This window comes from Rhinopithecus roxellana, chromosome 3 (assembly GCF_007565055.1).
Source record: "Rhinopithecus roxellana isolate Shanxi Qingling chromosome 3, ASM756505v1, whole genome shotgun sequence".
NCBI lineage: Eukaryota > Metazoa > Chordata > Mammalia > Primates > Cercopithecidae > Rhinopithecus > Rhinopithecus roxellana.
In genome coordinates, this window is record NC_044551.1 from 114,553,760 (window position 1) to 114,581,294 (window position 27,535).

Here is a 27,535-nt window from a genome sequence, read left to right on the forward strand (position 1 = left end):
TATGGGTAATTGTTACAAATCAATTTTTCTGTTCAGGGACAATCACTGGAGAATCCTACTCTGCCATCACGCTCCACTCCTTCCTAGTAAACACGATTTTTACCAATTGGACCTGGGAGCTGTGTGTGTGTATGTCCACATGTGTGTGTAAACAGTCTTCATCCAGATACTGTGAGGTCCCCTAGAAGCAACATAAATTAAGGGAAAAAAAATAGTTGTTACTGTTCAATCAAATCACCTTGTTCCACGATTGGAGCTATTTAGCCTCAATGGCCCAAAAAGAAGTGAAAGCATTCAAATCATAAGTGCTAACTCCCTGCTCTCATGAGATTCAGGGAACAAAGTCTTGCCAGACACAAAGTCAAAATGCAAATATCCAGATTCACAGGTCACTGTGCCCTCAGTGGTCACAAGGGCATGATCATGATTGGGGCCATCTTGAAAAATAAAAAAGAAAAGAGTTGGGATGTGAAGGGGCCATACAGGGAAAGAAGAGACAAAGCTAAGCCAGTGATTTTTAAACTGTCAAAAGACCCCTCGAGAGTTTTGGGTGGTTTGTTTGCTGGATGTCAAGTAGAAAGGCACCCTGGTGGGGGTGGGTGAGAGGTGCTGGTGAAGCAATGAAGAGGGAAAACCAGAATCAGTTAATAAAGTTCTACCCTCTCCTTCCCACCTAGCCTCACTCCTCAGCTTTATTGATTGTATAGATTAGTGTACCATGGATGGCTCTTTAACTCAAAAATGTGAACTACCAATCTAGACTAGTCTTACTAGATTTAGAGGAAGTAGAGAGCTCACATTGGAGAAGGGATTGTCACAACATTGCTCCCTAGATAGATAGATGGGGATGGGGGACAGGATAGGAACCCTTGACTCCTGGCTCTCAGTCCTCCCCTCTCTCCACTGGAATGAACCCTCTTTCCAGATGATCCTCACAGATGAAAATGTCACACACTCTGCCCCAGTGTTCAGCTCCCTCTGCCACTCATTCAAAACTTAGCTGTTCTTCCTGACTGCTCTGATTCTGTCACTTACACTCCTGTTATCTCAGTGTCCAATGAGTCTACAAATCCACCTTTTAGGTTTAGATTTAAAGGTAATACACCAGAGCGATTAAAAAGCATCTTTAAGCTCTTTACCTTAAACTGGTCATATCTCTTAAGTTCCCCTTATTGAAGCTAAATAGCAGGGAGAATAGCTATCCCTATTTCCTAAGACTGTTTTAGGTATGAAATGATGGTGTAGTGCAGTTCTAGCACTTCGTACGTGCTGAATATACGGTTCATTTTCTTATTATAATAGTCCATCCTTCTATACCTGGATTCCTGCACAGCTACAGTGCTGGCTTCCCTATTTCCCTCCAGCTAACTAATCCAAAAACTCTTCATACAGGCCTTGCTCCAATTTAATTCCCTCACCCTTCTCTAACCTTCTAATGAGTTATCCCACTCTTCCTTGTGGCACCCCAAATCTATAAGGGAATAAATCCCCAATATTCTCAATTTTTTATATTAATTTTTACGCTTTGCTTCAAAACCTTTTCCCATTTGCCCTAAGAATATTCACTGGTAGCACTTGTGGCTGCAGCATTTACCCCAAGAAGAAGGAGGTGACATTGCTGTCAACATTTCACAATTGTCTTAGTTCATTCTCACAATGCTATAAAGAACTACCTGATACTGGGTAATTTATGAAGAAAAGCGGTTTAATTGACTCACAGTTATGCAGGCTTAACAGGAAGCATGACTGGGAGGCCTCAGAAAACTTACAATCATGGCAGAAGGCAAAGCGGAAGCAAGTACCTTTTTCTAATGGTGGCCAGAGAGAGGAGGAGGGGGAAGTGCCATACACTTTTAAACCATCAGATCTCATGGGAACTCACTCACTATCATGAGAACAGCAAGGGGAAATCTGCCCCCATGATCCAATCACCTCCTACCAGGTCCCTCCTCCGACATATTGGAATTACAATTCGAGATGAAATTTGGGTGGGGACACAGAGCCAAACCATGATACTGTGATTGAAGTAGACAACAGAAATGGAAAGAAAACTAAGGAGCCATGTGTCATTGTGGATTCTAACAAGAATACGGGAGCAGTGGATTTGGCTGATCAGATGCTCACTTCTTAACCAACTGAGATCAAATGTTTGGTATAAGAAATTCTTTCACTACCTTCTAAAAATTACATTGCTGGACTCCTACATCCTGTTCAAGAAGGACAATCCTGAGCACGCAATTAGCCATGTAAACTTCAGACTGACATCGATTGAGAGAATGCGGAAAAACATCACAGACCATAGCTACAATGTCTTTGAGGTCGTCCATGCTCTGATGATGTCACTCCTCTTTCCCTGTCTGGAAGACATTTCCCCAAGAGCATACCACCAATTCCACCATCAGCGGGGTGGAATCCAACTGGTCACTGCAAAGTTTGCTGCTCACACAGTGACAAGCATACCAAGATCTGGAGAGAAATGGAATATTTTTGTGCATAATATGATGTTCTGCTTTTTGTTGTTCTGTGCTTTGAAATTTACCAAATTAAAAAAATTACTAAATACTGATCATCATTTACATTTCTGTTACATTAGGATTAGAGACAAGTTCTGTTTAGAAATAACTCCAAGAACAGTTTTCGTATTTTATTTTCACATTGAAAATTAGATTTACTTCAGCCTCAAACAGCATGTTTATATAAAATTAAATGAATGCTGGCAGCAAGCTGCACTTTTTTTTTTCTAAATGGGAAAAGAGCTAATTTTATTCTGCCTTCCTCATGATGGAACCAGAACCATAGTTATTCTCTCTTACAAGGCCTCAAGATTTTCTCCTTGGAGGACTATAAGGATAAATGAAAAAACTATCCTCATCCTGAAATGGACTGCTTTTATCTTCACAGACTTTGACTCTCATTCCAAAAGCCTCCTCCATAATTTGTGCCTTAGTATCCAGCTGGAAAATTTCCTCTCTATGTAAACGACTTCTAAAACCCAAACCAACCCCTCTCCTGATCCCTTGACCTCACCTTTCCTCATCCCTTTCAATCGAGAGACCTTTATCTCCACCCACTGGATACACCCTGAGGATCATTATCTCAGCCCCACCCCTGAGAAATTGTATCTGACAACTTGATTCCTAGCCCTGTCTCAATGAACAATTGTTCTTATTTCCTATACCTACCACATTTTGCCTAAACCTTGATCTCTAAACACTTAAATGCCTGTACCTCGTATAGCCCATCAGAAACTTCTGGAACATTTAACTCTGTTTCAAGCTTTGCCACCTCCTAATGCAGTCTTTATGGTATCCTCAAGCCTCTGATGCATCCATTCCCTATCTATCAAATCACTGTTCCCATTTCTCACTCTATGTCGTACAAACTTTGGGAGAAATACGAGGAATAGTACTAATTGGGCCTTCTAAAATCTAGTTCTAACTTTTCCAGTGGCCATTAATCTTTAGATCCATTGCTGACTATCTGACATACTGCCAAGTCTTCTATCATCTTTCTCAAGCTCCCAAACAAACCCAGTTCTCCCAGTGCAAAAAAGCAAAACAGCATTGAACAACCAAAGCTTACCTTACAGTGGGCTCCCCCCATCTCTCCTTCCTTACCCTTCAAAATATGCCTGTCTCTACATTTATCCACTCTTCTCTCTCTCATGTGTCAGAGAAAATGGTTTTTCATCTGTGCTCTTAACCTTATTTCCTATCTTTCTACATGCCTCTAATTAGCCACTGTCTACCATGTATCTAAAATTTCTTCTTCTCTTTGGCTTTAAAACATGCTCAGTCTATCCTAGATCTTTCTGTAGCCTCAGCTTCTTCCATTCCTTCTTTCTTTGACTATCAAACATTAAAAAAAAATTCTGTTATCCTACCTTTTACCACCATTTTGACCACCCTTTGACCCTATTCCCACTCCGCTTTGATAAAAGTGGATGTTCAAACTGCAATAAAGATACCTCATCTTGAAACATAATGGCTTTTTCTTAGGATGCATTCTTTTCCAACATTCATGGCAAACAATGAAACCTACAATTACCTCTCCTTCTTGGCACCTTCACTTTGCTTCTTTTCCCTGACTGAACCTCAGCAGTTTCCTCCATTAATTGTATCATGATCGTTGGAAGATTACTTAAATCCTCTGAGTCTTAACTTACTCACTGGCAAAACTAGGGTAACAAAAACTTCTTCCTTAATGAGTTGTTATGAAGAGCACATTCCATATTATTAGCTACCATATATCAAGATCTAATTATGAGCTTGGCGCCCTGATACACAAATACACACAAACCACACAAACATACCACACAGACACCTCACAGACATGCATCCATAAGAGATTATATGCACAGTTGAACCACACAGGTTCACTTATATATAGATTTTCTTCTACCTCTGCCACTCCTGAGACAGTAAGATCAACCTTTCCTCTTTCTTCTTCTCCTTAGTCTACTCAAGATGAGGACAACAAAGATGAAAACTTTATGATGATCCATTTCCACTTAATTAATGTAAATATATTTTCTCTTCCTTACAATTTTCTTAGTAACATTTTCTTTTTTCTAGCTTACTTTGTTGTGGGAATACAGTATATAATACATGTAACATACAAAATATGTGTTCATTAACTGTTTATGTTATTAATAAGGTCAACAGTAGGCTATTAATAGCTAAATTATTGAGAAATCGAAAATTGTATGTTAATTTTTCAACCTTGGTGGTGTCAGCACCCTTGGACCCCATGTTGTTCAAGAGTCAACTGTATAATGTGTGTGTGAGAGAGTGTATGTGTGTGTCTGTAAAATCTAACACTCAAAACAATCTATGAAGTAAATATTGTTTCTGTCACAAAGATGAAGACACTAAAGTATCAGATGTTAACCTAAATACTAAAAGACACACAGTCAACATTTTTTTGGAAGAAAGATTCTAAATGAGATCTACTCAATGCCCATGCTCTTAACTACTAGATTACATTGACTCCCAAACAGATATAGGAGTAAAATATTAGGAGATTGTGCAATATCATTTATTATTCTTAATATATCTTGTAGTTGCTAGTTCTCGAATGTACTAAAATAAACCTGCCAAGCAGTAAACTAGTGAGACAGTCTACTGCCTTCCCCCAAGTCTTCATACATACATCCTTAAACTCAATAGGCAAACTGCAGCTATTTGGACAATTGTGCATGGACAATTCAGTTTACAATCTAATGTCAGCAACTCATAGCATTAACTCTTGGTTTGTCAATAATAATAACAATTACAATATTATTATTAAATGCACTACGCTTTAGAGCAGACTTTTATGTATATAATTGGGTGAACTCTATTGTGGCTAACAAGGGGCTCTATTGGACTTGGATGAAACTTAGTCTCTGGGATGGTCTCCGCTGTTTGCCAACTATTCTAGTTCTTCATCTGACCTTCAGGTCAGAGAACAAGTCAGGACAAGGTAAGACTGTGTATTAGTCTGTTTTCAAGCTGCTGATAAAGAAATACTCAAGACTGGGTAATTTATAAAGAAAAAGAGGTTTAATGGGCTCACAGTTCCACATGGCTGGAGAGGCCTCACAATCATGGCAGAAAGTGAATGGCATGTCTTACATGGCAGCAGGCAAAAGAGAATGAGAGTCAAGTGCAAGGGGAAACCCCTTATAAAATCATCAGATCTCGTGAGACTTTTCACTTCCATGAGAACAGTATGGGGGAAACTACCTCCATGATTCAATTATCTCCTGCCAGGTCCCTCCTACAACATATGGGAATTATGGGAGCTACAATTCAAGATGGGATTTGGTTGGAGACACAGCTAAACCATATCAGATTGATTGCACTCACTCCATACATCACAAAGCATGTGACGGCCACAAGACCATGAGGGAAAGTGACAGTAGTATTGCTCTGGGCTGGAAGTTTTAATTTGTAAAATGAGAACTCCTTGAGAATTCATCTTCACTTCACCTTGACTACAGTATTCCAAATAGTGATGACTGTCCACTTGGCATCCACAGTGAAGGCAACGTAGCATGATCAGCTGACTACCATACAAGTGTAGCTTGAGTAAAAAGCAAAGTTTTGTTTTAATTAACAGAAATCTTGTGGCTACGTGTTATCACAACATAACCAAGCCTTCTGGATTGATAAAGGCTCACAGCATATAACGACTTATCCAAGATTATACAGGTAGAAAATATCAGAAGTAATATGTTAGTGCTTTTCTCCATACTTCATAAATGCTAATGTCAGTGTTCCTTCCATTCGGTCCCAGTTTGCTTCATTGGTTCATTGCCTCAAAAATAAACAACATTTCCCCAGGTGCCAAGATATAAACATAGGTGTAATCAGTCTAATCTGGGTTTAATAGGTTCCAGTTTTATAAAATAAAGGAGGTTTGAGATTTTCACTTATTTCATAACTAAGCCAAGAAGCTCATACTTAGTCTCTTCTAGTACATGAAGTTTAGAATTCTTAACAGTCCCACCTTTGGGAAAGATAGAAAATACCTCTTACCTCAAATAATCAAATCATTGGTCAGATAAGAAGTAGCAATTCAGTAACAAGGACTGTAACACAGCCTAGGGTGTGGCACCGTGCTTTGAGATCCTCTGGATGACCTCACAGGAAAGGTGGAGAAATCAAGCCTTGCATATATATAAACATGACCCCTTTCCTGGGATATGGTCGATGCAGCTGTAGTGACAATCTCAGAGCAGCTTCTGCACCACAGCCATTTCCAGCATGAAGATCACTGGAGGTCTCCTTCTGCTCTGTACAGTGTTCTATTTCTGTAGCAGCCCAGGTAAGTTAAGGTCAGACGATGCCCTATATAGCCATTAAGCTTGTTTTCACAAATAATCCCTCCTGGGATGTGAGCATCTCAGAAACATCTGGTTGTAAGAATTTAAAGTGTACTGGTTTGTAATAGGATCTTATGTTCCATCTGGAGTTTGAGAGACTTGAGTCCAATGTCTTTCAAGGATTCTTATTTGCATCCATAGAACAAAAATCATCTAATTTCTCCATAAGTCTTCCATTTCATATGTTCATATGGACACTGGAAGTTGTCAGTGTTATTAGATATACTATTTCTTAGTACAAAGATACAGAAAAACTTGGATGTCTTCCCAAATCAGTTTGGAGGGATTAAAATAAAACACAAGTCTCAAAAAGCCAAGGGTCAACAATTAGACTTTTATACTTTGAAAAATTAATTAGTGTTTCCAACCCCATAAAGACATTCCATTGCATTTCTTTATGTCAATTGGGAAGGAAAGGATATCAGAAATGATCCTTCAGGCTCTTAGTAGTGATTATTTTAATACTTCTTATTACTACCTGACTTTGGCCATTATCAAAAACACTATGAGGTTCAGAAAACATCCTGTGATCAACGAAGAGAGGAAATTTTGATAATTTTCTTGCCTAAACCAAGGGTTAACCTAACCCACTGGTCATTCAACTTCCTCAGCAAACAATTAGGATTTTGCATAAAGGTGGAGAGTGTGCTGAATCTCATTGCTAAAGGAAATGTAGAGTCATTATATAGGATGAAACTTAATTAATGAGAGATTTAAAGTTTGCTTTATTTTTAACATTTTCATCTGTATCTCTTTTTCAGAAGCTGCTAGTCTGTCTTCAAAAAAAGTAAGTATGTTGAATAACATTTTAATGTCAATAACTATTCACTGTCATTTAGTCAACATATATGAAGGATAAATTCAGTATGTTTAGGGGGATTTGAGAGGGAGGCAAACATAGGTGGAGAAATGGTATCTGCTCTCCAGAAGACAATTAAAGAAATATGGCATACATATAAACAACAATATTTTTAAAATGTTTTTTTAAAATTACAGAGTTAAAGAAGGGAGAATTGCCTTCCAGCTGAAAGGTTGGCGATGTTTTCATAAAAGGCATCATGTGTAAAAGGCAGGGAAAAAGTACCTTGATAAATTGCACAGACTCTGGGTTCAAATACTAACTCTACTACTTACCAGCATTTATCTTCAAAAAGTTATCTCTATTTCTAAGCTTTAATTTCCACATTTGTAAAGAGAGGTAATAGTAGAATTTAGTTGTTCTAAAGATTAAACAAGAAAATTCACGTAAGATTTAAGTTTGATGCCTAGCCCAGAAATGCCCAGCAATTGTTAACTGAGTGTAGTAGAAAAAAATAGAATACCAGTAGTGCTAGTATTTGTAATAGTGATAACACTAGTACTTACAGAAGTGGCCAAGTAACATCTGATTATCTGAGCTGGGATTTCCAGCCCTTGTAGTATATCTAATAGTGGACAGAGTAGCCTAGCTTGCGGTCTGGGAGAAAAACAGCACATTTGCTTATGTATGACACAGGTGGACTGCAGCATTTACAAGAAGTATCCAGTGGTGGCCATCCCCTGTCCCATCACATACCTGCCAGTTTGTGGTTCTGACTACATCACCTATGGGAATGAATGTCACTTGTGTACTGAGAGCTTGTGAGTATCTCATAAGAAGAAAATGAGATGTGGAACCAGTGCTCTCTGCTACAAACCTTTCTACTTTCCAGGATCCAGCTTAAATCTCTATAAGCTATAATTTATAATTATCCCCACCCAGAACAGCAGGTGGGGAAAGAAAACTGACTGTTTCAGAATCAGACAGGGTAGAGTCACCTGCTCTGACAGCTTGGACTAGTTCCATCCCATCACAGAACCTCCAATTCCTGTCTGTCAATTGTGAGAATCCAGTAAGACGGTGAATTCTCAAACTGCTGTCCCCAGAGCACAGAGATTCTACAGAGGCAAGTCAGGAGTCGCTATTAGGGTTAAAGGGACCATTTGGGGTAGTTTACAACATAAAGTTCAGCTTTGACTATTTTAAGCAGTGGAGTGCCATACAATATCATGTTTGAAGAAAGGGCCCTGAACTCCTCACCCCCCAAAAAATAATTGAAAACTACTATACTACCTGACTTCTAAGATACTTAACAGTCTCAGTGCAGCTTGATTCTTAGAAAAAGTGTGCCTAGAGGTTCTTTATGTTCAAATTCCTAGAGGCTCCATATATCTGTAGCTTTAAGGGGGAATAAGCCTACAAAAATGATTGGTTTTCCTTTATCTAAAATAAGGGATGCAAGCTGTCAGTACTTGGACCAGAATACCACGGACATGTTTTGTTTAGGTATTTTGTTTGGCCCACAAAATGTTTTTGCAGAAATGTAGCTAGGCAGATGTCACTTCTTTGGTACAAGACATGCAAACTGCACTTAACTCTCTCATACCGAGTCCACTGTGATCATTGTTAACTCTTTTAGGCCACTGGATTTTGGACACTTAGATCTTGCATTTTCATCTTTGTGATTATCTTAACAAGTGAGAATAACAAGCCCTGAGCCCAAAAGGACATATTTATGTACTTATTCCTATTTGGGAGGTTTTATTTCACAAAAGGGAAAATTCTGTAACATAGGCAGCCTGGGAAACTAGCCCTTGGCTTGGAAACTAGCTGTTTTCAAGGGACACTGAAGGGAAACATCGTGAAAGTCCTCCTCACTAATGCAGGATCCAGCTTCGTCAAAGGCCTTGCTGACCAGGAAAAGCTGAGAGACAGGCCTTCTCAATTTTCTATGTCAGAGTACTCTTTCTTTGTTGTTTTAAGACACTTGGTGGTCAGCGGGGCTCTGGAATCAGAGGAGGCAGCAGAGGGGTGGAATTATCACTGGAGTAGGGAAATTCTGCTTCTTTCTCTGTCAGAACATGCTTTGGCAAGGTCATTCATTTTCGAGACTCAGTTTCCTTATCTGTAAAATGAGGTTCTGCCTCATAATCTCTATAGTTCCTTTCAGTTCTAACATTACATAAAATTTCCTCTTGTGCTAATGAATCTTGTGAACTGTGTCTTCCCTTAGGAAAAGTAATGGAAGAGTTCAGTTTCTTCATGATGGAAGTTGCTAAATTCTCCATGGACATGGAGAGAAAGGAATGATATCCTCATCATCATCTTCATCATCCCCAGGCTCTGACTGCGTTTCTTTCAGTTTTACTGATGTTCTGGGTGGGGGACAGATTCACATTCAGAGTAATCTTGATTGAAAGGAGATAGTTTCTGTGCTACCCCTACAAACACATGCCTCACTGACAGACTGGCATTTTTTTTTTAAACAAGTCAATAAAAAATAATCTCCCAGAAAGTTTATCTTTGCTTCTGTTTGTGTTTGTTTCTTAGATCGGGGTATAAAATAATGCAATTATAAAAGAAAATTGAAAAACATACGAGTCTTGTTGTTTAGGAACAACTTTTATACAAAGAATCCCAATCAGCTTCCAAGAAACACATGCACACGACACACACACACACACACACACACACACAAAGACAGACATGCACGCACACAAATGCCAGTGAACACCACACCTTCTCCTGGAGACTTTATCCACTAGAGACAAGTCTATGTACCATACTGTTGCTTCACATTGGTCTCTTTTTTAAAAAAGATCCTTAAAAGAGAACCTCTCTTAGTCCAAGAAGTCATTTCTAGAAGAGAAGTTTTTCTTCCTATTCCTTTCCAGAAACATACCATAATTTCTCATAGGCCAGCTCTTCTAGAGTACTGATGGGAAAGTCACTGCTTCAAGAGGAAGCATGTCCATTGTTGTAGAGATCTGATTGTTGAGATGTTCTACTTGTCTAGAATTGAAGACTACATTCATGAGGCTATCAACCATCAGCGCCAGTGAGCATATATAACAAAGTTCACCCTTTTTGCCAATTAAGAGACTTTTCATGATTTAAAAATGAATATTCTGTCTCCATTGAAATTTATTTTCTCCAGGATAAAAATCTCTGGTTAATTCAACCCTTTTTGTTCAAGTGTTATTTCCCTTATAATATTTCTATCCTGGACCATACTCCTTGGATCTGTTACAATTAGGCATTGTCCATCTTAAAATATGTCAGTATGTTGTCCAAAAATAGACTAATCAGCACAATTTTTTTGTCCGACAGATACAGAGAAATTAGAACTACTACCTCTCTACTAAACCTTCCCTTCTACTAATGCAGCTGAATGAACCAAGGATCATGTTTATAATATAGAAACATCATTAGAATAAAATCTGATGTATTTGTAAATACCAGGCTTGCTGCATAAGAATAATGAGGAATGAATTAAAATAAAGATGCCAGGACTCCACCCTACAAATTATCATTCAATAGAACTGAAGAAAGCACTAAACAATCTAATTTTTTTAATTGGTATACACTCAGAATTAGAAAATTCTGAGATAGACATCTGACCCAGCTCAACACAAGAGGGTCCCAGCTGAAAGCAACATCACTACTACATGAGATTAACAGGAAATCTCTCTCAGAGAAGGTGAAATTTGATTTGAGCCCAGCGTGGCAGAACTGTGGTTATTCACCACAGTCCTTCCTGGCAAGTGAGAATGGAACCCAACCTCTACTTCTCTTACTAATTGGCTCATAACAACTCACCCTCTCCCAGCAGCCTCTGTGCAGATCCATGTAAACAGGTCTATTTGGATGAGAATTTAGCCAAAACATTCACTCAACACAGTATCCACAGCAAAAAAACAATCTTCTCGAAATTGTTGGTCACATCCTGCTTGTCCTCATTCTGGTGTTTTGGTTTTCCTCTGGTAAGCATCTGGTTATTCATGAGCACTCCCGCTCTGTCATCCATGAAGTCTAGGACTATACTTAGAGGAAAAGATGGTGAGTGCTAAATCACATCACAGAATTGTCTGATGGAAAATGGAAAATGGTTCTTACATTGACTACAAATTTTTAAAACCTCTTGTCTGCAAATAATTTTAAAGAGCAAATTTTGATCCTTATCTTTTTCACTGTTTTCCTTTTTATAGATATTCTTAGTGATACCAAACGTAAGTTTAGTTCGAGTCTGTATATTATTCATCAAGTTTTGTAAAAATTGTTTTAAAGCTATTGCATTCATTTAAATTTTTAAATCTTTTAGAACAGAATTTTATCATTTTAAAGCATTTTTCATGAGAATTTCTTAATTTTATTCTCTGTGATAGGATGGGCTGGTGCTAGTTTTCTTTTTCTTTTCTTTTTCTTTTCTTTTTTTTTTTTTTAACAAACAAGGGAAATTAAGTTAAAAAGCATAGGTGGGGACCTAGGATTAAATGCCATATATTCTAATTCCAAGTCCAAGTCCAATCCTCTTTTCATTATGCCACCCTGATTTTCAACATCAGTATGGTATCATTGACTTAAAATCTAGGGAAAATAAGCTATAACTAAAGTATCTTTACATTATGTCTAACATATGACCCGTACAAGCAAAAATCAACTTTGAGAAAGAATCAACGAAGCTGAGATCTCCCCAAGTCATTACTTACCCACAAAGAAAAGCATTAATTGTCTCCCAATGAATAAATAATTGCAGGAAATAGTTTGCAGTGATCAATTTGTATAAGTAAAAATAAAGATATTTTATATTGAGTATTTCCTCACAATGACCTTATGCTACTCAAAAGTTCTAGCAATTTTTTTTGTCTAACTTTCAAATAATCTAAGATAATAATGGCTAACACTTGTTTTACACTAGAACTTGTGAAATACGTTTTATGTTTGTTATTTCATTTATTTATCTCAATTATACTATGAGAAATTTCCTATTATCCACTGAGATTTGGCAAGGGTAAAGAATTTATAGAAAACCACAAAGTCAGTTAGCATTTTTGCCTTGATGATTTGATTTTATACCCTATATGTTTAATCACTATAGTCTACAGCATGTGTACATGAAAGCTTGCAGGTAAATTGTAATAAATGTATTGATATGACACAGGTATATTCTGTGATAGATACATTGATCATGGCACAGATATACTCTGACACTGGGAGCTCATCTTTACCCCTGTGTGTGGTGCACATAGGAAGACTTATGTCAACTCCTGCCAACTGTACATGAAGATCAGGTGAAGATATCAATGGAACCATGATATAGAATGTGCACAAAATATACACCTTTACTTTAATAATTCCTCATTGTCAGGAATGGAAGAGAGCCAGTCAACAGCCTCATTTTATGGATGGAAACACTGAGCTCCAAAAGCTGAAAATGCTTCATTGCTTATGTGGAAGACCAAGACAAGAACCCAGGTCTGCTTACTCCCAATGAATCCAGGGACCAAATACTACAGAGTTTTATCCACTATATCTTATGATCCCTGGAAATCAAATTCCTTCTACTATGATATGAACTAGTACATATATCTATAAAGCACTTTATAGTTTACAAAACACTTACATAGCCCAGTTGTAGGACTGGGCTCTACTGGCAGACGGGTCTACTGGCTCAGGGTCTACATAACGTTTGTTCTGCAGACTTACATAAGAAAGCTAAGGAGATATCTGGCTTCATAGGAGACCTGGGCAGGCTTAGTGCTGCGATCAATATGACATCCAAAGCAGACACCAGACTGTTGATAATGCTGACCTTTTTCTTCCAGCATTTATCAAAACTCACGACTTTAAAAGTATCCCCAATCTTTCTGAAATTGAAGTCTAGATTTTGTCTACAATGGATACATTTCCAGAATCCTTTTAATATTTATAAATGAATTTAAAAATAGTTACTGCTCTTCAAATTTTAAAACCCACCTATAAGCAAAATATAGAAGATACAATTATGGAATACAGAACAGAACATGCATATTTTTAATGTATGAAATATAAAAGTAAAAATAGAGGTAAAAATCGCTAGACAAAAATGCTGATTAAGTGAAGTGTATGGAGACAGATGAAGTACTTATTGGGATATGAGATACTGTCTAAAGATGATGACATAGAAATAGTGACTAAAGTACATTACTTTAGGTTATAAAGTTAACAAGCAGAATTTTAAAAAGTCACGATATACCTATCAAAAATTGGGAAGAATGAAAAGGAAATGAAAATTAATACTTTTTCCCTCCATAGATGGGAGTCAACAAATTATTAATTTTAGCTTGTAAGGCAATAGACGTATATTATTAAGAATTACAATGGCAACTATCTAAAAACATTTTAAATTCAAATTAGTTCCCACTGAAGTGTGATGCTGATGATAAAAGACTGGTTTTTTATTACAAACTCTTTAATGTCAATGGAATTTATAAGTATTTCCTACAATGACATATATTAACTTTATTAACTTTCTTTCCTTCTTTATTCTTAGGAAGAGTAAATCATTCCCACATGGGAAGCTGCTAACTTACTGTAATATTAATGTGAAGTAAATTTGTTTTTAAAATTTCACCTTTTGAAGTTTAGGCATTGGAGAAGAAGTGATTTCATTGAGATTTGTCTCTGTGTGTGATCATCAGCATCTGCATCTTTATGGTCTTTATGAATCCTTCTCATCATTGTTTTCATTATAAAACTCCACCAAGCAGCTCTGGAGAACACAATGAACCCAGAAAACTCATGGGCTTAACCCAACCTGAACATTTACAAGGTATGTGGCTCTGCAAAAGTAATTTAACGTGTATTTAAAGTATTTATTTCCTTACTTATAAAATAAAGAGAATAATCACTACTAATTAGACATGTATACTGTGAGAGTCAGATGAGATAATGCATGCAAACATGCTTTGTAAACTATAATGTCCTATAAAAATCTAAAGAAACAATTATGATCTGAAAGCCTATCCTTCTCCAATATTTACTAAGGCCTAAAAACATAAATCACTTTCTTTGCAACATGCATTACATGTTAAAGAAATACAACCAGCAATTTTTCAAGTTTTTTTCCCCTTGCTTGAAAAATGAAAACATTTCTATTCATTACAAATTGATATTAGAACGTGAAAAGGAGACTGTATAACTTGGAACACACAAAGATTATACACATTTGTTTATATAGTTTGTCCCATTAAAACATGGCCTATTGAACTCCATAGTGTGGGTTTACAACATAAAATGAGTTATTTACATAATCTCAAAGAATCTCCTCATAAAATGTTTATTAATTATGAAAGAAAAGAGTAACTTTATAGTAGAAAAATCATTCAGACACTGCCCTTACTCAAGTGATCAAAGTTAACATCATTAATGATAGGCAAATCAACATCATGTATACTGGCTGAAAAGATACAATATGCAGAACACAGAATAACGTTTGGATTTCTCTGACAAAAATGCACAACCTCAATATAATAGTTACGAGATATCAGACAAACTCAAATTCAGAAACATTCTACAAAACACGTGGGTCTATAACTTCCGAAACCAAGAAAGCACTGTTCCAATGTTATGCCTTGAAGACGATTGAAGAACATGACAATGCATGATCCTGAATGGGTATTATTATTATTATTAATGGGAAATAATTCACAAAGCACAAAATTCATGGCTTTTTTGTACCCTCAGAGAGACAGAGTCAAAATTCATGTTTTTAAAGTATGTATTTCAGTAGTTTCTGATTTGTTAGCAAAACTGTGCAATCATCACCACTATCTAACTCCAGGACATTTCACCACATCAAAAAGAAACTATTCCTTTAGCAGTCACTCTTATCTATCCCCTGCTATCCTCCCAATCCCTGGGAACCACTAATCTAATTTCTGTCTGTGGATTTGCTATTCTTGACATTATATATAAATAAAATCATGCAATATATAAATAAAATCATACAATATGCTTTTTGTGTCTGGCTTCTTATACTTAGCATTAAGTTTTCAAGGTTAATCCATGTTGTGGTATGTATCAGTACTTCATTCCTTTATACAGCTGAAATACATTCCATTGCATGGATATATGACATTTAATCATTCATAAATTGAGGGATAGTTGGGTTGTTTCCAATTTGGGGTTTTATAAATAAAACTGCTATGTACATTCATGTACAAGTTTTGTGTGGACATGTTTTCAATAATCTTGAATAAATACCTAAGAGTGGAATTGCTAGTAACTCTATGTTTAACTTTTTGGGGAGCTACCAAACTATTTTTCAAAGCAGTTTCACTATTTTACATTTTCATTTACATTTATACCAGTGATATATAATGGTTCCAATTTCTCTACCTATTCACCAACATGCCATCTGTCTTTTTTATCTTAACCATCCTAATGGATGGGGAGTGATAACTGATGTTGATTTTCATGTCCCTAATAACTGTTAATGGTCTTTTCATGTGCTTATTAACCTTTTGCATTTCTTTGAAGAAATGTCTATTCAAATCCTTTGCTCATTTTTAATCAGATTGCCTTTTTATTATTGAACTATAATTTTTTTATATATTCTAAATACCAGTGTCTCATCAGATACATGATTTGCAAATATTTTCTCTCATTCTGTGAGCTGTCCTTTGAGGCACAAAATCAATTTTCATAATGTCCAATTTACCCATTATATTTTTTGTTCTTGTACTTTTAGTGTCATATCTAAGAAATCATTGCCTATTCAAAGGTTACTAAGATTTACACTTTGGTTTTTTTCTAAAAGTTCTTTTGTTTTTAGATTTTACATGTAAGTCTCTGATCCATTTTCTGTTACTTTTTATATGTGGCATCTTATGTTATTTTGCATGTGGATATCCAGTTGTCCCAGCCTGAATTTTTGAGAGGATTCTCCAAAGGATTGTCTTAGCACCCTTGTCAAAAATCAAATTGCCATATATCAAAAATATACAAGGAACTCAAACAATTCAGTAACAACAACAACAAAAAAAACTATTAAAATTGGGCAAAGGACCTGAATAAACACTTCTTGAATGAAGACATACAAATGGTCAACAGATAAATGAAAAAATGCTCAACATCTCTAATTATTAGAGAAATGTGAATTAAAGCCACAATAATATATCATTTTGCACCTGTTAGATTGGCTAGCATCAAAAAGATGAAAGATAACAAGTGTTGGTGAGAATGTGAGAAAAAGGAATATGTACACTGTTGGTGGGACTGTGAATTAGTACAGTCATTTTGGAAAATGATATAAAAGTTTCTCAAAAACTAAAAATTGAATTACCATGTTATCCAGCAATCCCACTTCTGGGTGTGGGATTCCCTGAAATCCAAAGAAACTGAAATTGGTAGTCAACGAGATGTTGGCATTTCTATGTTCCTTGCAGCATTATTCACAATAGCCAAGATATGGAAATAACCAAAGTGCCCATCAACAGAGAAATGAATTTTTAAAATGTGATATACACAATGGAATATTATTCAGCCTTAAAAGAAGGATATCCTGTCATTTGTGACAACATGGATGAAATTAGAAGATACTATGCTAGGTGCAATAAACCAAGCACAGAAAGACAAATACTACATGATCTTACTTATATGTGGAATCTAAAAGAGTCAGACTCATAGTAGGAGAGAGTAGAATGGTGGTTACCAGAAGCTATGGGTCGGGAAGTGGAGAGGGAAAGGGAAGACATTGGTCAAAGGGTGCAAAGTTTCAATTAGAGAAGAGGAGTCTGTTTTGGTGATCTATTGCACAGCATAATGAGTACAGTTAATAATAACATAGTTTCAACATAGTTAAAAGAAAGTGGATTTTAAATGTTCTCCAAAAAATGATAAGTATTTGAAGTGATTGATATGTTAATTAACCAGATTTGATCATTCCACAATGTATACATGCATCGAAATATCACATTGTACTCCATAAATGTATACAATTATTATTTGCCAATTAAAAATAAAATAAAACTATATTTCAAAAATCAATTCACCATAAAAGCAAGAGTTTATTTTTGGACTATCCTTATGTCTCTGTTATACTGTTTTGATTACTATAGCTTTGTAGTAAATTTTAATACTGGAAAATGTGAGTTTCTTTCTCAGAAAGGCAACTGAGATTTTGATAGGGATTATGTCGAATCTGTAGATCAATTTGAGGAATATGGCCATTATAACAATAGTACATCTTGCTCTTTGGGGTCAGTTTTCAATAAAGGCATTGACGGCAAATGGCACAGATGGCAAAATTTGAATGTGGCCTTAAGGCAAAGAATACATGTGAAGTTCTTTGGTCTATTCTTGCAATAGTACATTCAAAAGAAAAAGTTATAAACTTAAAAATGTGTTCTTCCTGACTGTTGTGTAAAGTGGGTACTAGTAACACGATAAATCTGTTCCTATGAAGGAGGTCAACCTCTAAAAGAGCAACCTCAAGGCACAGCAGTCACTTCAGGAAGTTAAATGCCAAAGAGAATGTGAGGGGATTTGCCACACAGGCTGAGTTGTTCAGTTGTTCAGTTGGTCGAGTAAACAATGAGGCTGTGCTCACTTGCCCCATTCCCAACACACACTTATTACCAATTAAGTTGTTTAATCTGAAACCTTAGAAATGTGATTTAACCTGAGACTCATTTACCTTCTGTCAAATGGAAAGAAATAGTGATACCAATAGGTTTTTCTAGGATCTGTGCTAGATAAGCATTCACGACTGATAAAGTGGGGGACATTTGGAAGATTATAATAGGAAAAGGGGTGCAAAAGCAGTAGTACATAATGGTAACTCAAGTTCGCCAGGCTTTTTGAAATATTTCTCAAGAACAACATATCAGTGTTAAACAGGCTTTCTCCCTCTTTTTCAGTATCTGTAATTTTATTGGACTCTCCTCAGAAAATACCATGGACTATTCTAAAGTTCCACTAAAGTGAAGAGCTGGACTCACCATACAGGGAAAAGTGGGACTGACAATGAGGCTGCTAAATAACTCACATTAACTTGGATTTTTCTACTTGCTCTCTGAGATGCTCCCTGACAAGTCAGTGAGTAAAGGTCATCTCTCAGTGTCAAGGAATTATACCCACTTCAAGTCCGAAATGGGACATGCCAGACCATCTTTACCTCAACTGGGAAACTTACACAGTAATTTTTTTTTTAATTTAAAGAGGAGTCTTAAATAAGGTTTACAAATAAGGAGTTGGTAGCATTTAAAAGTTTTTCATATATTGCCTCATAATGACAACAACTTTATCACAGTCCGGATTCTGAAATTTGGGAACTTCTCATCTGGACTAGTGATCTTCCCATTACTCCAAGTAGCCAAGAGGAATCCCTGAGCATGATCCAGGGGCCATTGTGGAAAGAGGGGTACAAAGAAACCAGGCTGCCACATTCCCACATTCCCACTTCATCTAACAGCGCACTTATTTCATCTGTTTAATATGCCATGTTTTTACATAGCATTTTCCAACTCTACTGATGCAGGACAGGCAAGCCCCAAAATTGCGGCTTAGCCAGGGAGGGTTCTCGGTTTCGTGCAGGAAAGAATTCAAGGGTGAGCTGATGGTGTTACACAGCATCTTTTACTGAAGTGACAGTATACAGCAGCAGCACAGCTACTGCTCCTTGCTGAGTTAAACAGGGCCAGCCCATAGGCAGTGTGTCCAGAGTAGCAACTCAGAGGCAGTTCGGCACTCATATTTTACCCACTTTTAATTATATGCAAATTCAGGGACAGCGTATGCAGAAATTTCTAGGATGAAGGTGGTAACTACCGGGTTGTCAGGTCATTGCCATGGAAAGGGACAGTAATGTCTGGGTGTTGCCTTGGCAATGGTAAACTGACATGGCATACTGTGGGGCATGTCTTATGGAGAAGTCCTTATGCTCCGGACCTCTTTTGGCTAGTTCCCAATTTGTTCCAGTGTCCAAGCTCTGCCTCAGAAGTCTAGTCCCACCTCTTCCCTGACTACTACTTACTCTTATGACCCTGAAAAACTTATTTCTCTGTACCTCACTTCATTCATTTTTAAATACTTGATTGTAATAATACTTGTCTCATTAACTTGTTTTAATATTTAAAAGAGTTAGTATACTTACAGAAGTTACAATAGTACCCAAGGCATGATATGTGCTCAGTAAGTATGCTTACTGTTATTGCTATTAACATCAAATAAAGTATTTTGTTGTAAAAAAACAAAAGTTTGAATATATGAATGAAGGCCATGAAGGCTATCCTCATTCAATAAAGGAATAACCTTTGCAGGGGTCCTAACAGGTATTTATCTGACCTCCAAATGGGATACTTAAAATGAGTTGATTATTGCCTCCAGTCATTACTCAACATCTCTGACCAGCACAAACTGCCTTTTTCTATCATGTCAATATCTGTTATTTCTAGTAAGGCCAGAAAGGTACATCATTTGCTTATTTTAAGATAATCCCGAGGCACTTTCTGAGCCTTTTTCCCCTCCAGATTACTGTTGCCATCATCATCTTCATCATTGCGATCACTGTCATCAAGTACTATTCATAACATTAGTTGAGAGCTTACTACGAGCCAGATCCTGGAAAAGTGCTTTATATAGACAATCAAATTTAAAATTTGCAGTAAGCTTGTGATGATGGTGTCATTATTAACTTTATTCTGAAAACTTATTGAATAAAAGCCATCCTGACACTTGTTAAAACAGTATGAAAGGTATTTTTCAAGACTAATGTAATAGAATTATTATAATAGGAAAGAGAGATTGGGCTCAACTCTGGACACAACAGGGACAAGTGGGCATTTATAGCCAAGAAGAAGAATGAGGGGATCAGTGGATAGAAAACTACTTAATAGAAGACATTAAGGGTAGGGGGGATTCTTTGATAAATGGACCTAAGAGGATTCTTGCTAAAGGCAGGCTAAGCAATTATATGTCAGAGGTAGAGAACAAGGAACTTTATCAGATATCAAGGGTGATCAGATATCAAGAGTGGGGGGGATGATTATGATTTAGTAGGATTCTTTACTAAAAATAAATTTAGTAAGTTCTTTACTAAATTGGGAGCTGGGGAGGCCAAAGACAAAATGAGGGCCAATGCCAAGGCCTAGTCAAGAAAAGGGTTCAGAGGACCTTAAATAAAGTTTAATCAAGAAGTGAAGAGTCTTTCAGCCGGGCACAGAGGTTCATGCCTATAATCTCAGCACTTTGGGAGGCCAAGGCAGGCAGATCACTTGAGGTCAGGAGTTCAAGACCAGCCTGGTCAATGTGGTGAAACCTAGTCTCTACTAAAATTGCAAATATTAGCCAGGTGTGGTGGCATGCTCCTGCAATCCCAGTTATTTGGGAGGCTGACATATAATCCCAGCTACTTGGGAGGCTGAGTCAGGAAAATCCCTTGAACATGGAAAGCAGAGGTTGCAGTGAGCTGAGATCACACCACTGCACTCCAGCCTAGGTGATAAAGCAAGACTCTGTCTTCAAAAAAAAAAGAAGATAGTCTTTCTCAAACTACATGAGAGTAGTCACAGTTTTTCACGGACTGTGGCATATTCAAGAAAAAATACAGTCTCTAAGACAGAGTAAATGCTCATTAATATTTAAGAGATGATCAAATGAAGATTAGAAAGACCAGGGCTTATAGAGGATAAATAGCTTGCACAAGGTCACATAGAGAGGGGTGTAGCTGGCAATTAGTTCAGGTCTGCAAGATTCCCAAAGTTTCAGTTCTCAGAGAGAGTATGATGATCTCATCCCCAGATCATACCAGAACAAGTTCCAGCTATCTCTTTACTCTTGAAAGGAAATAAATGTGAATTTCAGCCTTAGATACTAATACTTCCATTAGTAGTATAAACAGTGTCCTCCCTACCTACAAAACCTGCAAAAGTTTCTTCCAGAGTTTTCTCATACAGTCACTCTATCTGAAAACTAGCACATTCCAGAATCAGCACTTTTGTAGCCTTTATTAAAGAATTCAAATGACTCATTGTTTAATTAAGGAATAATTAAAACTTATTAAATCATGGTCAAAAGATTGGTGGCTTGTCTATTGCAAGTTATTGTATGAAATGAAAAATGCCACTGATTATCTATGTAATTGTAGTGCAAAGCAAAGTCACCATCTCATTCTTCATCCATCAGCCTGGGTTTTGGGAATAGCTATTAAATGGCATGTGCAATTACCCGTCTTTCACAAGAAAAGAATCCCTGTGGCTTGCAGACATTTCTGACCTCTTTTTGTAGTTATACTACTTAGAAATTGCTCTTTCACAATTGAGGCAGGAATTCTTGAAAATATATAAGGCAGGATCCAAGTGAGCTGGACAGACACCAGGTCACTTTTTTTCCCTACATCTGACTGCCTTGGCCACTTCAGTACTATGAGAGCAACAGCCATTGTCCTACTCTTGGCTCTGACACTTGCAACCATGTTCAGTGAGTATCTCTGATAATACTGCTCCTGCCCTTGCACTAATAGCTCATGTAGTCTTCTGCCTATGTAATTCTGGGATATATGTAATTCATCACATAAATAATAAGGGAAACTTTTTGAAATGCATCTTTTGCCTCAACCAACAAATCGCTAAATCACATTACCTCAGGGGTAGAGTGGATGTTAAGAGTCAGCTAAAGTCAAATGCTTATTCATGAGAATACTTTGTGCAATTTTTTACGGAGATGATCATCCAGATTCTGCTTTGACTTGATATCACCATTTACAGGGAACTCATTTCTTCATAAAACATTACAATCAATTGTTTGGCACCATGGGCTATTCTTCTATTATGGAGTTAAAATTGGCCTCCCTAGAATTTTCAACCACCGTTCCAACATCTATCATCTATACCTGTCCACAATAGCAGATCTCCCCAAATATGACTCACTTATTTCTTCTGTCTCTACTGAGCTCTGGTTATGAAGTAGAAAAGATTAGACAAACTTCTCATTCATCATGGCATCTTTTCCATTTCTTTGACTGGATTCCACTCCCACTTCAAAAAAGAAAAAAAATTTAAAGATATGTGTGAAGAGCTTCAACCTTTGATACAATGCTGATACACAGTTCTGAAGATTTTTATGACAGGCTGAAAGCTAAAGCATAAATCAATGATTATTTTTCTAGTAAGATTAGGATCTTCCAGAGTTTAACATTGTCTTGTCTTTGTTTTTCTTCCAGGTGTAGAATGTGCCCAACAAACAAAACAGATGGTCAGTACATCCCTCCTACTTTTATGTAATTTTAAAGTCAATAGCAGTAAGGAAATATTTGATACTAAATAGTAATTAAATTTCCATATGTTTGAATATTTACTTTATGTGTATCAAAACTGGTTTTATTTCAAAAATTGTAGGCAGATTTTTCTAAAATGGAGAGAGTAGAACAAGGTGGTGAGACACTAGCAACAAAGCTAGAAAGCCCTGGTCTTTAATTCCACCTTTTTGATCACGTGGCCATAGGCAACATACTTATAACATTATTCCAAGACTTGAAGCCATAGTATTTAAAAAGAGCTTAGCACAGTGCCTGGCATATAGTGAAACTCAATAAGGGCAAGTCTTGATTCTTATAATTTGTAAATGAGTCACAAACATCTTTGTTCTCTGTCTTAGAAAATAAGGACTTTAATTTAGCCTTCCATTTATGACTCAGGTTAGAGTAATGAGCATTGTTGAAAAACTCTAGGTGTGGTAGTAAAATTCTTTCGTCGGTACTCAATTTGAGTTCCACTCTAAACTCTGTTGCTTATTAACTATGTGACACTGGGGCCTGGGAAATTTCTTTTATGTCTTTGAGTCTTTTGTTTTACCTATTAAAGAAAATAATACAGTTAAGGACATAAATTTTGGAGTCAGATGGGCCTGAGTTCAAGCCATCTTTCATGATTTAGTAGCTGTGAGAGGATGTAAAGGATTACTGAAAGTTATGAGCTTGGTAGTTTCCCATCACAATGTTGAGTATCACATAAACTCTGTCTCCCTGGGATTTGAGCAGGCAAGAAGAGGAATTGAAATCACACTGGCATATACTTACCATAGGGCACTGCTGTTTCTATTCCGCTGCACTAGCCTCTAAGGTTCTCCTGCTATTTTGCCATGCATACCAATCTTTGCATCAGCTCCACTCACCTTAGCCCAAAAATAGGAGGTGTATGGAAGCTGATGAATTAATTAATTAATTAATGAAGCATATCTGGAGGGAAAGAAGAATTCAACTTTAAGTTTGAGTATATTCCAAGCTATTCAAGTAGAGATACTCAACAATTAATAAAATATCATGCCTAGACCTCTCGGACAAAACGACGTGGAGATGCAGTCTTTTGTATACAGCTGGAGTTTGTGTAGACCTGAAAGAGAAATCAAAACATAAAAAATTGTGCCTATTATTTATTCAGTGTTTTCCATGCAATGTAGTGCTAAGCATTGTACACATCTTTTCATTTACATATTTTTTACTTCCACCCTACAATGTGGTTATTATCTTTATTTTACAGGTAAAGAAACTAAAGCTTAGAGAGGTAAAATAATTTTTCCAGGGTCACAGAGTCAGGATTTGCATTCAGATGTGTTTGACTTTACTGTATATGCTCTTCTATATGCTCATAGTTTTTTTAAAAATATGAAAAACTTTTCTTGGGAATTGCCTACCTACTTCCACAGGCTTTGCTCTAGGAATTTAGAATACTGGTTCCCAAGTACAATATTAAGATACATTCATCTATGTGCTGGTGAAGTATATAATAAGTAAATTGTTACCAATAATTAGTAGTAAAAAATCTGTCAATAATGTACGAGTCATTAAAATCATAGTAGTTATCCCTATATTTCACACTTGCATTCATCTTGAGCTTTTTCAGTGAAAGACAGAAATAGCAGGATAATTCCTACAGAAAATATATCACACTTCTGAGTACTCCCATGAGAATGGTTACATTTGAGAATATGCCATGTATTTTAAGAACTGATACATCAACCAGTATGGTGAGAAAAAAATCTATTTTTACATTAAGCTATGATTTGGGAACCAACTATGGTGAAGATATTTATCAGTCATGATTTTATATCTGACATAGAACATCTTTACATTTGAGATGTCTTGAAGGGGTTAGATGAGAACCAACAATTGTAATAAGAAACATGTGTTGACAGCCCTCTGTGCTTGCTTGGAAAATCCTAAATCCTGATAATAAAGATTTGGTTGAAAGAGTTGAAGGTTTTTAATATGTTTTTTCAGGTTGACTGTAGTAATTATAAAAAGTTACCACCAGGACAAGAGAGATTTTGTCATCATATGTATGAACCAATTTGTGGATCTGATGGCAAAACTTATAAAAATGATTGCTTCTTCTGTTCTCAAGTTAAGTAAGTATTAAAATGTTTTCTTTTTCATATTTAAGGTAAAAGTATATATTAAGACAAATTAGAAGGTGTGGTGTAGGGCCTAAGGAATATGTGAATTATATCATATTGTCTCTAACAAACAGAACCTTCCAGTTGGTAGAATTTGGGAGTGCCTGATATCACAATATCCCCACATATTCTGGAAGTAAGAGTCAATCAGAGAATTCTAAAATCACCAAGTTGAAAGGAAATATATGGTCATCTAGTTCAACTTCCACTTGATAATCTATTGCTTAAACTTCCTCTACAGAAAAGGTACCAAGTAGTCTAACAGTCCATCTGGATTATTTCCAGGGATAAGGAATGTCCTCCCTCCTAAGCATCTCATCCACATCTGGTAGAATGAGCCATGTTTTTGCTCAGCTTTAGCAACTAGGCTTGGATATGTTAGAGCCCTAATGCCTGGGATAACAGGGGATAATATCTGCAAAATCTGAAGAACTTCCTGTGTTTCAGAGTATTATGTCTCACCAGAATATATGTTGGTGCTATAGTAAAAATTACACTTAAAAAATCAAATAGCCAAAAGTAGTTTAAAGATTATAAACTAATCATCACCAAGATATATTAACATTAATTCAAAAACTGTGAAATAATGAATGATATACTGGAATGTATAAAAAACATATGGGTCATTTAAAATATTTTCAAAAACATAGATGAAATAAAAATAAGCATCTAACATATGTGGCATATTGTTCTGGTTCTTTTTTTAATAAAAGAAAAATAACATTTTTTATGAAAAGAGACTTCTAAGTGTATGTTTCTCTTAAATTAAAAAAATCATGAAAATGTTTTCAGGGATATAAATTATGATGTATTTGAGCATCATCCTTATATAATCAGCACCAGGTTCAAAAATATTTCTAAATTGCAGTCACTCCTTTTAAAAACATCAATAAGCGGGGAAACTTAAATACATTTTTAGGATTCATTAGTGAAGTTTGGATGCTAATGAAATGCCTATGGGCTCAGAATTTCTCATTTGTTGCTATATTCTCTCCACAGGAAAACTGACGGCAAACTTAAATTTGTACATTTTGGAAAATGTTAAATCTATCTTGTGAGTCCAAAATATCTTTTAATGCATCTATTCACAAGAGACACATTTCTGTTCCCATATTATCTATGCCACATTGCCTACTCATCACCATATGTAGATTTCTTTGTAGAATAAAGCAGATATAAGGGAAATAAATGTGCACCTGACTCTTTTTGGGGGGGCAACTGAGTTGAATCTTCTAGATGTGTTTTTTACTTTTGGGTGCTGTCTAATAGATAATTTTAGGGAAAAAACAAGGGCCAATTAAGACTAGTAATAGGAACTAGAAAATTAAAGGCCCTGAAGCTGATGCATTCTTCTTACCCAGACTAGGAAAACACTCCATGTACATTACTTAGTTATTGAACATTCCTGAAATATGAACAGATAAAGAGAGACCCTTCAGGCACAAGAATCAGAAAACACTGCTTTGCTAGATGTCTCTTGGGTTTAAGACACTGAGAATTGCTCTGGATTGGGACTGCTCTCTAACAGTTTCCTACTGTATGTTTATAAAATGTGGCTGGTAAAAAAATGGTTGGTAAAGTTGCGCAACTTCTCACATATTAGTTGATGTCTCTGATATTTTTCTTTCTCTAATGTTTGATCTCAGGTCTGAGACTTGAAATTTAGCTTATCCTACTATTATATCATAAGTTTCTTAAAGACCAGAGAATATGCCTTGTAAATCTTTGTAATCCATTTGTGCATATATTCAATCACAAATATCTATTAAGGCCTACTTTGTCAATGTCAGTGTTCTGCCTTGGAGAATACAATGTTGAGCAGAGTAGATGTGGTTTTGCCCCCTTGGAGTTCATATTCTGTGAAGGAATTTCCTATGCTTGGTACAGCATCTTGCATAAAACTGATATAAAAACATGCTCAGCAAATTGAGTTGAAATTAAGCAACATTTTCATTAGATTATAACAGAGTCACACATGCATTTAACATATGAAAACCTACCTATATATTATCTATAAAGAGGGAGAAAGAGAAAATATAGTCAAACCCTTTTTAAGCTATGATCTGGTCTTGCAAATTCATCAGAGATTTAGAGAACAAGACTGTCTATCAGAATGACCCATGTTAACCTCCACAGAATTCAGGTAGAACGATGTTTGTTGTTTCTTTTCTTTTCTTTCTCTCTTTTTTCTTTTTTTACTTTCAGAATGATGCAAGACCATCACTAACATTACTTAAAAACACTTTCTTTAAATTTGTTGATTGGAATTTAGGGAGGGAAAAAAAGTGCTCTTCCAAGAAACTCTTTAAAGGAATTAAAAATATTAACCTAGAACTTATTCATTCATCTTTTCACCAAATATTTATTAAATACTCACTCTGCCAGATGCTGCTAGAAATGAATCAGAGAGCAAATAAATATAAACATTAGTCTTT

At 36.2% G+C, this 27,535-nt stretch overlaps 2 protein-coding genes across 2 annotated transcripts; both read left to right on the top strand.

Annotated features, from left to right (window-relative positions):
* Positions 1–6,688: 6,688 nt before the first annotated feature.
* SPINK7 (serine peptidase inhibitor, Kazal type 7 (putative)) lies at positions 6,689–10,187 on the top strand. The gene is made up of 4 exons (XM_010382569.2): positions 6,689–6,810; positions 7,630–7,655; positions 8,364–8,488; positions 9,901–10,187. The coding sequence occupies exons 1-4, from the start codon at positions 6,750–6,752 to the stop codon at positions 9,944–9,946; spliced, it is 258 nt and encodes an 85-aa protein (XP_010380871.1). The 5' UTR covers positions 6,689–6,749; the 3' UTR covers positions 9,947–10,187.
* Positions 10,188–22,024: 11,837 nt separating this feature from the next.
* LOC104677519 (serine protease inhibitor Kazal-type 9) lies at positions 22,025–26,285 on the top strand. Its single transcript, XM_010382568.2, has 4 exons — positions 22,025–22,127; positions 22,870–22,901; positions 24,925–25,052; positions 26,100–26,285. Exons 1-4 carry the CDS (start codon positions 22,073–22,075, stop codon positions 26,143–26,145), a joined length of 261 nt encoding a protein of 86 aa, XP_010380870.1. The 5' UTR covers positions 22,025–22,072; the 3' UTR covers positions 26,146–26,285.
* Positions 26,286–27,535: the final 1,250 nt, after the last annotated feature.